This window comes from Cololabis saira, chromosome 7 (assembly GCF_033807715.1).
Source record: "Cololabis saira isolate AMF1-May2022 chromosome 7, fColSai1.1, whole genome shotgun sequence".
NCBI lineage: Eukaryota > Metazoa > Chordata > Actinopteri > Beloniformes > Belonidae > Cololabis > Cololabis saira.
This window is the reverse complement of record NC_084593.1, coordinates 19,052,878-19,066,120: the sequence shown is the minus strand read 5'-3', so window position 1 is coordinate 19,066,120 and position 13,243 is coordinate 19,052,878. Positions and strand designations below refer to the sequence as shown.

Genomic DNA, 13,243 nt, shown 5'->3' with positions numbered 1-13,243 from the left:
GTGTATCTGCGAGACCGTGCTGAAGCTGTACAGATGAGCTGTTCATAGCTTCAGGCCGTCGGCTCCAGGGGCTCCTCAGCAAGGTTATATCTCAAAGCAGATTAGACAGAACATTCCCAGGCCTCCTCCACATCAGAGGAGGTGTGCAAACAGCAGGATGCCAGCTTCAGCTTCGGCCAGAGTTGGCTGTAAGGAGGAAGACCTTTCAAGTCAATAAAAGTCAGTGTTCCTGTAAATACCCTTCACCTATGAGTGTGAATAACCATAGGATTGCAACTAAATAGTAATATGACCAGCATTTTTCTGGATGTCTGAAGATGTAAAACATATTGCAATCTGTTTCTCTGTCTGGGATAGCCTAGATCTGACCAAAACTATTTAGATTGACAAGGGATTAGTATGTAATTTACCAAGTAGAACTACCTAGCCTCCACTAGGGCTGTTCGATTTTGCCCAAAAATAAAATCTCGATTTTTTTCTCTCAAATTCCGATTTTCGATTACGATTACGATTATTTTGTGAATTGACAAAAGGCAAAGAAATGATTTCAAATATGCTGTTTTTTTATTGAACATTTGCCCCATTGGGCTTTAAGTGCAAACTTTGCTCTTATTAAACCAAAAATTAATGAATAAAGTGCAAAACTCTGTAAAATAAGTTGAAAAAAAGTTTTAAAAAATATAATAAAATATAAAGTTTTATCTCTGAAAAAAAAAAAAATCAGCAAATCAGCACCTGCAAACATACAGTAAGTTATATTTCCGATTAAATAATACAAGACATTTTCTAATTAAACTAAACTGGGTCTTTGCATGCTAAATAATAATGCAACCCATGAAGGAGGTAGAGGTGTGTAATGTCAGTCATTACATTTGCTATTCACATTTGCAAGTTTTTTGCAAGGAACACGAGCCGGTCTACCGCATCTGGCTTGAGGGATGCCCGGTGGCATGTTACAACGCCCCCTCCTACACTACAGAGCCTCTCCAATGGGGCACTTGTCGCAGGTATTGAGAGGTATTTCCATCAATCATTAATATGGTATCAATCATTAATATGTGTGCAGACAAGGTAAAAAAAAAAAAAAAAAGTGAAAAATCGATTTTACGATTTTCACGTTTTAACATCGTTCTAATTACATAATCGCGATTACGATTTAAAATCGATTAATCGAAGAGCCCTAGCCTCCACCTAACTTCTGTTTCAAATGATCCTGCCTTTGCCGTACTTAGTGGACAATATCTGGATGTCTTCTTTGAAACAAACGCGGAAGTACAGTCCCTTGAATGACCACTAGTGGACATGTCTAAAACGGAGTCATTCTCAAATGGTCACCAAGTTAAAATGTTCAATTTTATTGCATAATTAACTAAATGGATGGTACATATGGTTTTGGTCTTTCACAGCTAAGACCACTGTATGGAAGATGAATTGTTATATATTATGAGGTAAAAGTATATGAAGCCATGAATGTATGTGTAATTAGGGGCAAGGCCTTTTCGGAGAGAGCAGTTAATAGTGAGTGGTCATCACTTTAGTCACTTAGACCATGTCATTTTCACTGCCAAATAGTATAATTACTATGTTAACAATAATAAAACTGGTTGTGCTGCTGTTTGTACCAACACCACTGCAATTAGGCCTGTCTGTCGATTCTCATATTAATTCCTAAAAATCGATTTGTATGTCTAAAGATCGATTTTTTTTTAATTAAAATTTGTATTTATTTTTTTTCTCATCATTACATTTTTGCCTGGTGAACTTTAATCCCAGTAGTCCCAGTAGTTTTGAAAACTCCTGAACTAAATTAACTTTTCTTTAGAGAAAATGCTGGACATTTCAGCTGAAATTTCTAAATGTTATATTAGTTCAATGAAGTTCATATTATCTATATTGCTATAGCTTGTTTGGTTTCTCTGTTATCGGACACGGTTTGTCATGAAATACCTGAAAAATGCCGGGTGCTTCATGGCAAGCTGTGTGTCTGGTGACAGAATAAATCAGATAAGCTAAAATAATTTGTTTACTGCTTGAGCTGTTGCATATTCTTTCTTTTTTTGCACTTTAAATGGATATTGAAATGCCCATTTGAGTTATTTATTTCTTAGTTATTTCACAATAATTATTGTGAAATTATTATTTCAATAGTTATTTTACAGTCATATAATCCAGGCAACACTAACCCAAATCAATATCGAATCGAATCGGATCCAATCAAATGGTGATAATCGATTCTGAATCTTAAGAATCGGAATCGAATCGATTCTTGACATTTGAATCGATACCCAGCTCTAACTGCAATCCATTGTAGGTTGCCAAACTGGCTTTCCCTTGGGCGATTCTGTCAACTGCTTGTAATATGGCAGCAGACAGCTCCGCCTTCCCTGGTCAACACTTTGGCCTCCTGCCCCAATCATCCCCAGCCCTCATCACCCCTACACCATTCAAGACCAGGAATTGCACCCCCACCGCTGCTGCCGTCTGCTTTTCAGCCCGGTGTTAGGATTTCATGAAATTGTTAAAAGGTCAAAGAATTTCCAACACTGGTGGGCTTTCTCTTTATATTCAAAGTAACCTTGTATTTAGCAAGACACAGGGCCACCCCCTGGTGTTACGGGTAGACTAGAGGTTAACCATTGTTGAAAGGAGACATTGGGGGGAAATAGGTGGTTTAGCATTGGGGGTCTTATCTGCATCCTGGGGTGGCACCCCAGGTGAGAGAAATAACAAAGGAGATAGAAGTGACACGTTCGGGGGTCTTTCCCGTTCCCTCCACCAAGGAAATTCATTTGCAAAGAACACCCCCCTTTTGAGTGCTATGACAATAGTCATTCTGGCTCCGACAGGCCTCGTTGTTGCTACAGAATTAATATCTGAAATGATGATTTAAAAAAAAAAAAAAAGAGTGGTTTCTTGTTCACACAGTGTTCCCATTTGTCATTAAATAAAGCATTTTTGCACCAATGGAAGATGACACAAGAGCTTACTGTAAACATACTGTTACTGCAACATTCAAACTTGAAAACAGAGTAGTTGGACTGAGTCTATTTGACCAAATTATGAAAACTCATGAAGACGTAAGGAAATTGTGCCAGCTCATTAATAAGGGCATTAAATAAAACATAAGCAATTAAGAGGTGGTGCAGATTAAGATCACCAAACTAAAATACAATGTTCTCATTACAGGCCTCCTACTTTTGCCTTTTGTCTAAATCTGATCTCCAAGCACACACCTTTGACCAGTAGCCTACTTGATGCTGTATTAGACTCACAACGACAAGAAAGAAAAGATAAAAGGTTTGCAGCTTCAGGTATGCCTGCTGCTATCTGCAGCTAGACCAAAACAGTGTCCATGAGAACAGAAATACAGGAATCCATGTTGGGTCTTTTCAGCTTTGTTTCTCTCTGCCTTTGTTTCCAAACTCTGAGCTGAACTATGCAAGGTCATATTATGGGAAGAGACACCATGTTTGGAAATAAATGCTACAATTGCAGTTCATCTTCCTAAAAAAAAAAGCTTGTGCCATGCAGAATTATTCACATCATATCCTGGAAAATCCTTCAGCTATTTTATCTCGTTAAGTCAAATAAAGGTTTCATTTGTCCGTAGTGGGGATGCACAGCTGTGCCGTTATCGGTGTGTAAACCTTTGGACAAAATGTCCACATGCCCATATTCATTTGCTTTGTTGTAAAGTAAATAAAAAAGGAAAGAGGAACCACAGCTCATTCCACTCCAACACCTGAAAGGCTGCCGATTAGGAAAAGCTAATGTTTGTTTATAAAAAGGTATTGAATATGACCACAGGACCATTTGTAATGACTGTCACACCTGATGTACTTTTCCAGACAAAGAGCATATCTGAATTCCTTTTTGTTTTCTTCCAGGTAACATCAGAGAAGTTTGGATGACATTGAATAAGTATGGCACTAATCCTGGTCAGATGTCCGTGTTTTAAAGAGTTTGTGATTCTGACTTACAGTGTAAATGAACCTGATCATTATAAAATCCGGAGTCAATACAAATATGTTAGTCCAATTTTATTTATATGTTAAATGTAGTAACTGTCAACTACAGACCAATTTAAACAAGAGTTGGAATTTGTAAGATTAAAATATTTTCTGCCAGATAATCTTCTTAATCCTTGACCTGGGGAAAAAAAGGAGGACTTTTTAACTCCTTCATGGCCATTTTCAATTAAGTTTAGTTTTTAAAATGTCCTGACACAGTGAAATATTACAAAACTTTGACCTATAAGACAGAATCCAAGACTATTAAGACGTTCTGCAAGGTGAGCAACAAAGAAAAGTTTCAACACTTTTTGTTGGAGATCCTGAAGCCTTTAATGTATGGCAAACTACTTTATCTGTTTTTTAACGCTTTTGCTGAGCATTTCCTGTTGTGGTTCCTAAGGAGAGCACCTAAACATTTAGAATAAGTCTGTCATTAAAACCTGCCATAAAAAAAAACGACAAGTGCACCATTTATTGCTATATTGTAAAGCCATATGCCTTGGTTCAGACTGTCCAACTCTCCTGGCAATAAAGGCATCTCACTTTTCCTGTAAATCCTCAGCATCTAAGCAAAATAAATTAAATACAATTTTTAAAAAAAAGTTAAGATAACTTTACTTTTATATGTGACAACATCCTTTGGTCATTGAATGATTCCTCTGAAACACTGTCAGCATATGCAGTAAGAGTTGCCCACTGGAAAAGGGTCCCTCATGTGTGACACAGTTGGCTCAGCTTGTGCCAACAAACACCCCGCTCACCCCATGATGACAGCCCTGGAAAACTTACCCGATGGTACAAAATGGAGGACTTTTTTGGTTTCCATGTTTCTTCAGACTGTCAAGGTAAGATGCTTTCCAAAAGTTCAGCCCATCATCTTTTTCTTTCCCCCCCTGTCCCCTCCACTCACTAGAGATCCTATCATACAGACACCCAAACACTTTTGACACACTGAGGTAAAATCAGCTCCCTGCACCTCCTTCAGGAGCACATGGGTCTGGGAGAGGAGGGGGAGGGCAGGGAAGGGTGTTAAGGCTGATTTATGGTTCCGCGTTAATAAACGCAGACCCTACTACGCCATAGGCTCTGCGTTAGTGTAACGCGGAGCCATAAATCAGCCTTTAGTTCCTGCTGGGTCTCTGTGTCCATGAACAGGAACCTGAGCTGAGCAACTACCAAACATTGCTGCTATATCGGGAGTGCACCTTCTCCTCGGCTCATTACACCTGTTAAATTGTGATACCTTACATAAACTTTTTTCACCTAAAATACAACTTTTCCTGGGTATACTTTTTTACATTTAATGTCTTGATGGGGATTTTGGTTTCAATTGTTTTTGTGATTAAATGTAGTTAAATGGAAATCGACGGAGTCAGCCCCTTGTGGTCATTTGATGAACTGCCACTTTTTATATTTCTACAAAAGTTTCAACATTGAAAAACCAAACATTTCCCCTTGATAGATATGTTGGTAGATTTGTGTCTTAATTATTCAAAAAAAAAGACTGCTTCAATCAAAAAATATATTTTCAATTTAAAAAAAATTCACTTCAATCAAAAAAAAAAGATTTCAATCAAAGAAAAAAAGTGTTTGAATGCAAAAAAATATTTGAGACTCAAAAAATGCATTTGAACACTGTTTTTCTTTGATTGGAAATGTTTTCTTTGATAGAAGTGAAGTTTTTTTTAGGTTGAAGCACCTTTTTTGATTGAAATGGTGTTTTTTGTGTTTGGGCCATATAGGCTAATAGGTAGGACATTTGTGTCTTTATCATTTAATCAAAAAAGAAGTTTCTTCAAAAAGAAAAAAATATTTTCAATGGAAAAAAATCACTTCAATAAAAAAAAACTTTTTCAATCAAAGACAGTGTTTGAATGCAAAAAAATATTTGAGACCCAAAAAATTGCATTCAAACACTTTTCTTTCATTGAAATCATTTTTTTTTTTGATTGAAGCAATCTTTTTTTAATGAATAATTAAGACACAAATCTACCTCCATAGATAACAATTAATCCTATAATTGTGTCTCGTTTACATCTGATGTAAATTTAATTTTGTTTAATCTTAACAAGACAGGTGTAATGTTTTACAACTGTTTGATGGGGATCTGTAACTGGCCTTGAACAATAAGTGTGTTTAAAATGGTTTATGGATTTTTATGAAGGTAACTCTATGTCAGGCATCTTTGGAAAAACTACACTCCTTGAAATTAAAACATTTAAAACGTTTGTTCTAAAGCCTGGCTCACAACACCCATTTCACATGGCTGTGGCTTTTGTGTTTCAGCCCTGTTTCAAGAGGTTTTGTGATGCACAAACTTGCACGTGAGCTATGCATCCCCTCAGTCCACATACAGAACCCCAGAATGCTTAAAACTCAGATACACATCATCACTTCAATGATTTTATTTGCAGACTTTGTCTTCTCTCGACAGAAAAGAGAGGCATGTAATAGAGTAATAGATAACCAACTATGATTTATTTAGGTAAAAGAGGAACAAGTGGATAGCAATAAATAGGAGTAATATATGAATGAATAACTATTTAGAAAAATTATGTAGTGAATTGTTTATATAACAGTGTTTGGGTCAGTGATAGCGAGTGGCGGCTATAATCAGAGGAGAGGTTTAAATTCAATGGGTGCAGCGCGTGTGTATGCGTGTATATGTGTATATATATATGTGGCTGTAATTGATTCTATTCGCAAATGTCACATCATACATGACAAACAACAACAAAAACACCTCACTTACAACCCTAGTTATTGTTTGTGACAAGGTGAATTATTTTATACTTAGTTTTTTTCAATACAGGTATATGATCATCTAAACTGGAAGCTTGATATTACCCAGGCCTGGTTCAGAATTTGGTATATTTTTTCTGGCTTGTTGTGACTAAATGTCTTATTTTTAGAAATGGCCAGTAGATGTCACCGTGGAGTTGGGTTTTTCATTGTTTAAAAGGTGTAAAAAATAAATTAAAGCTGCAAGCAGCGATGAACGGGCCCTTGCGCGTGCAATTTTCACCAATAAAAGTCAAGGACTCAAAACTAAGTCCAATGACACCACCCATGACTCTTTATGTCAAACCATTCAAAAGTTATGGCAGAAAATAGGAACTATCTAATATTCACCAATCAGAAGAAGGGGCCGGGCTAATTTGCACCAATTATGGTCAAGGACTGAAAACCATGTCCGATGACACCACCCACGAGTCTTTATGTCAAACCATTCAAAAGTTATGGCAGAAAGTAGGATCTATCAAATATGGACTATTCAGATTAAGGGGGGGCGCACTTTTTGGCGTCTATCGTCGCCACGGTAACGCTTTTGACTGAGAAAAGTAATGCGCGTCGTTGCAGGATGGAGACGCACATTTTGATGTATAACACACCTGGGTGCATGTTACGGTTCGGGCTGCATTAACGGCCGAAGAAATGGCATAAATTGCGCCAAAATTACACGATCAATTCAAAATGGCCGACTTCCTGTTCGGTTTCGGCCATGGCGCCACGAGACTTTTCTTTAAGTTGCGACATGATACAGGTGTGTAGTGATTTTCATGCATGTAAATCAAACCGTATTGTGGGGCTTGAGGCACTAAGTTTTCTAGGGGGCGCTGTTCAGCCATTTTGCCACACCCATTAATGCAAACCATTAAATATCAAATTTTTCGCCTGCAAAATTTGGTGACTTTTTGCCCCACGTTTAGGGGAGAAAAAAGGCCCTAATTTCGTCAGAAGAAAAACGATAAAAATTCCTACAGATACAATAGGGCCTATTGGTCAGTGCTTGGGCCCTAATAAATAAAAAAGTTCTGGTACAATTGGTTTCAAAGGTTTTAATCACTTTAAACCAAAAGGGCTTCCTCCACAGGACATCCAGAGGGAAAAAAAAGAAGAATTCATACAAAAAATTGAGGAGCTCAGTGTAGCATAGCAGGGAGAACAGGAGGTGAGGTTGGCGAACAGAGTTATAGAGAGGACATATATACTTTAAAGAAAGATGAGACAGTCAAGGAGGGCAACAGGACAAAATAAAAAAAAATCCTTGAAAAAGAAATGAATCAAGAAAACATAACCGCTGACATCACAAGAGTAAAACAAAAACACGGAACAGAGGTTATAGAGCAGCAGACAGGTGGAAACCAAAACCTACAGAAACCCTAGATCGTGACTCAAGAACCAGAAAATGTAACAGCTTATTAAATGTCTCATTTAATAATGGTACGCTGGGACTACTTTTAAACAGATCCAGGCACTCTGTAGTTATTACCACAGACTTTACATAAAAAGGTGGAAGTAGTTGTTTATGGTTAGAAATAAAGCCTTCAAGGAGGTGCTTAAAAGTGCAAAACTACTGATGGCTTTCTCTAAAACATTTTTCACTTCAACATATTTGCTTTTCCTTGCGGCTAATAATTGACTCATCAATCCTTCGTATCCCTGAACATCCTTTTGAAAACAACTCAATTTATCAAAAAATGTAAAAACGCTTGTAAAATGCTTTCAAAGATGCACTTTTTTCCACATCATTGATTTGAAAACTAAGAATTGTAGTTAAGGGCTTTCACAAGAACAAAATTTAAGCACGAACCAGAAAGTAAAAAGACAACATGGCGGTAAAACACTTTTAGATCATGAGGAAGCAGAACAGACAAATGGCAAAATCCCTGAGCGAAAAACAAACAAACAAAAAAACAAAACACACTTGGGTCCTCATGTATCCTCTGAGAATACTGGATTTGGTTGCTAGAGTGTAATGATGACATAAATCAAAAACATGACCTCTGCAGGAGTCTGGTAAGTGACTTTAAGCATGTAAAGAGTGTTATAATGAAAAACAGTTCCTTCATTTAGTTTCAAACGTTTTTCTTGTGCAGTCTTTCCATCTCATTCCTAACTGAAGCATGTAATTGTTCACACTGAACCTGTTATTTCAGTTCTCTAAGTGGTAACTCTTGTACAATTTTGTTAATAACGGGTTGAAGGGAAGGGTAAGAGGACTGGACACTTGATTAGCTGATATTGTTAAAATACAACACCCTGGTTAAATAATTTCGCTGCAGACCAACTGTAACTTGTGTGGCGACATACAGGTTAGTAACTACTGGGAGGAAGGCGAGTTCTGCAGTCCACCACAAGATGGCAGCAGAGTATTCTGAGGCAGCTTTGTTTTAGCCACTTAGTGATAGTTCTTCTAAACTACTGCTCAGTTTAATTTTTTTTTTCTTCTACCTTGTCTGCACACATATTTGGTTAATACCATGCTGGTAAGAACCTAAGGCATATATATGTGCATTGTTACTATATTTATCTCATTAATATATATACATAAAGTATGTATACGCATACATACACATACACATACATATATATACACATACAAACCCAGTTTGTATGTACGTGAGAACACACATGGAGGCACATGTCGAGCACTGGAAATCTGCAAAAAAAAAAACAGAAAAACAAAACAGACACGAAACCGGCACGGAACCGGCCAAAACACGAGCAGCAACCGTCCAAAGTCTCGAGATCCAATCACAGCTCAGTTTAATTTACTGCTGAAAGAGGCCAGCTGAACTGTCAATGCTGTACGACGATAACTCATCTTCCTTGGGAGTGTTATTGATTTGAGCCGCACTGTAATGTAGTTTACACTTCAAATTTTGGTTAAACTGTTCACCTTAGGTGGGGGGGCTTGTGTGTTCTTCATTCATAGGGTTTTCCTGTTGGTCCAGTTTGTTTCTGAAAGTTCCTCCACAGGGTGGATGGACTCTCTCTTAGAGATGGTGTCAGGAGATCTACTGTCCAGGAGAGACTCAGTGTAGAGTTGCTAATCTCAACGTCTAGCAGCCAGTTCAGGAGGTTCACATCTGGTTAGGATGTTACGATGTTAGGATGCCTCCTGGACACCTCACTGGGGAGGTGTGCATGTCCAACCACCACCAGGAGATCCTGGGGCAGAGCAGGGACACACTGGCAGGATTATGCACACACACACACACACACACACACACACACACACACACACACACACACACACACACACACACACACACACACACACACACACACACACACACACACACACACACACACACACGCACACACACAACCACGCACACACATACACACACAGACATACACACACAGACCAGCTGGTTTAGGAATATCTCAGTTTTCCCACAGAAAGGCTAGAGGAGGTGGCTGGGAAGAGGAAGGACTGGGCTTTACTATCTTGGCTGTTGTCCAAACTCTGATAAGTAGTAGCCGATGGATGGATAGATGGATGGATGGATATTATTTTCATGGTTGCTATATATGTTTAGGCCAATTGCTTTATAATGTTACGACTTAATCCTTATTTGCTGCTGTTTCACTTTTGTGTCCAAAAAGATCTCCATGCGTGAATAGTTTATTAGAAAAAACCTTTGTTGTAGACAAGAAGAGAAGTTTCATGTTTAAATGCAGATTGTAGCTGTACATCAGCACATCATGACAAGGAAAACACTCGTCGTTGTATTTCCATGTAACAGTCTCTGCGCTGCCGTCATTTTATAATGAAAAAGTACTAATCTGAATATAGAGCCTTAGGGGGGTGTATTCATTTCAAGATTGTTATTACTATTACTACTGTCATTTTGCAGACACTTTTATCCAAAGGGAATTACATCTGAGAGAACACCACAAGCAATAATTCACAAGAGGATCCAGCTGGATAAGTGCTGGTCAGACTGCTGATTCCAGTTGGACACAGGTGCTGCCATGCCAGTGCTAGAATTGTTTTGTTCCCACCCAACACAACAGTCCCTTTATACAAGAAAACTACGTCTTAAAAGACACTGTCTTTTAAATGTATGCAGCTTTCTCAGTGCTGATTAAAATGTCTGAATTTCAAATTCTATAAAAAAACAAGACATAAGCTGTTGAGGATTCACTGTTCAGGTTCATTGCAAGTACACAGTGAGCTTGGCTCTAGCGTAAATCATTCAACAAACTTCTGAACTGGGCCAAACATAAATGAACACCTGAGTGGCAGCATGAGAAATTTACAAAAATCACACAGTATTTCACATTTTATTTTTATATATATATATATATATATATATATATATATATATATATATATATATATATATATATATATTACAACAGAAACTCTGCTTATTATTTTACTAAAATATTCTGGAAATTAAAAAAAGGGGGGAACATTGTTATCAACAGTGTTTCTTAATTCACTACTCGATGACATATTTTTGCCACTGAATGAATTTGTTGACAATATTTGACCATCTGGAAGCTATGAATGTGTAACAGGGTGAATGCCAGAGCTTACAGTAATCATCATGGCAGTCAAACATTAAATATGGACACACATACACACTGTACCATGTGAAGCCAGTCAATGTTCAACTGCTCCTTCTGAGCTAACTACCTACCAGAAGGCTTTCTATCACACAGAGCTCACAAATAGCACTGCCAAGTCATCAACGTCTGTTTTTCTTCATTTATGGATGCGATTTTAAAGATTTAAGAGTTTCAGGATACACTATTTTTTTATATATGAGTGGTACGTATTAAAGAAGCCAGTAACGTCAATCCCATTCAATTTTATTTATAGAGCGTCTGTTACAATACAAGTTGTCTCTAGGCGCTTTCCAGAGACCCGGAACATGACCCCCGAGCAATTACTACATAAACAATGGCAGGTAAAAACAAGTCAAGCATGTGCTGTTCATAATATAGTTGTAGTACAGTTATGATTTGCATAATGCCAGAATTGTTCAAATGTGTTGGTATTTATCTTCTGCTAATCCTTTAAGTCTTTCTGAAAGTAAGCACATCTACCACCAACTAGTATCAACTGTTTCCAAACATACAAAAATATATTGCCTGTGAGTACAGTACATGCGGACTGTTGAATTCAGGAGCAGCGTCACACATTGGTCAGATTTTATAATATAATAGTGGGTTTGAATATTATTTGTATCACTAAGCCATTACTTCAAAATAACAGACAAGAAATAATTTAGTCACCTTTTGTTAATTATCGATGCAAAAACTAGACAAACCTTTCCTGTTATGCTGCATTCCAACAAAGCAAAGAGCAAGCAGTAAAAATTCCTCCATTTCCTGCATGTAAGATACTTGCAAACCCTTACCTTCAGCAAAATGATTCACCGTGACTCCTGACATCTCCTCTGCCTCCTTTCTATCCTTCATTAAGCTGGTATCTTTGTGGTTTAGCATACAATCTCACAATTTCTTGGATATGAAAAGGAAATGTTTAAAACAGAGATAAAAGGGGACAGGGTGTTTCTTGTTTTAAAGCTCCAACATGAGTGGACTTGCAGACCGGTCCACAGTAGAGGGGAAAGGGGTCACTGCCAATGAATAACATGTTAATGTCCTCTCTGCCAATCACAGAGTAGATGTATTTATTGCAAAGAGTATTGAGAAAGTTGAAAGTAGGCTTTTGGGTGAAGCTGATAAAGAAAAGGGGGCGTATATAAGTAAACTATTTTTAGCACATTCTTGCAGTGTCGGATATTTTAAATTTCCTGTTATGGTGAACAACAAATGCATTTCCATGGCTGCACCAACATACAGTATCAGTCAGCACCTAAAACAGCTTTTTTCAAAAGCTCTCAAATATTTGTAAATAATACTGTCATGGTAGACTTTCACAAACTAGGTTTTTCTCAGATTAATCGCTTTCGTCAAGAGAACAAAGTTAATACACAAACACAATTTAAATGCTGTAAATTATATACAGGACACCGTTGCATCACACGTTGCCACAGAAACTGTAGTGAAATTAAGCAGAAAAGTATAATCTAATTGTTTTAATTGCTCCACATAACCATATTTGGGGGTTTAAAAGAAGGTGTTTGTAGGGAAAGAGTAGACTTAAAATAAACTTTCCAATTGAGATGACTGGATGATGGTAGACTGTTGAAAAGATGGAAATTGCTATGAATTTCAGATGATGAGCACAGAGTGACATACAAGAGTGGTGTTAGAAGAACAAATGTGGGCTATATTCTTATCAAAACGATCAAAGGGCTACATCTGTTTTGTTTTTTTTACTCAATCCAGAATGTTAAAAAAGAAATGGAGTTCATCCACTGTGCTGGAACCAACAGTACCAACTGCCAAATTTGTCACCAATATTGTAACATTATGCGTCTAGACCTCGTCTCATTTTGAAATCAAAAGCTAATACTCCA

At 37.5% G+C, this 13,243-nt stretch overlaps 1 protein-coding gene across 2 annotated transcripts in view; it reads right to left on the bottom strand.

The window, feature by feature from the left end:
- Positions 1-12,340, bottom strand: part of LOC133446816 (solute carrier family 4 member 11-like) — a 40,934-nt gene extending 28,594 nt beyond the window's left edge. Inside the window, exon 1 of one of the 2 annotated variants that reach the window (XM_061724926.1) lies at positions 12,176-12,340. In XM_061724926.1, coding sequence (XP_061580910.1) covers positions 12,176-12,263 — 88 coding nt within the window. In that variant the 5' untranslated portion in view covers positions 12,264-12,340. Of the gene's footprint in view, positions 1-4,802; positions 4,942-12,175 lie in introns of those variants that run through there. The other variant, XM_061724927.1, reaches the window with a different exon arrangement.
- Between the last annotated feature and the right edge of the window lie 903 nt (positions 12,341-13,243).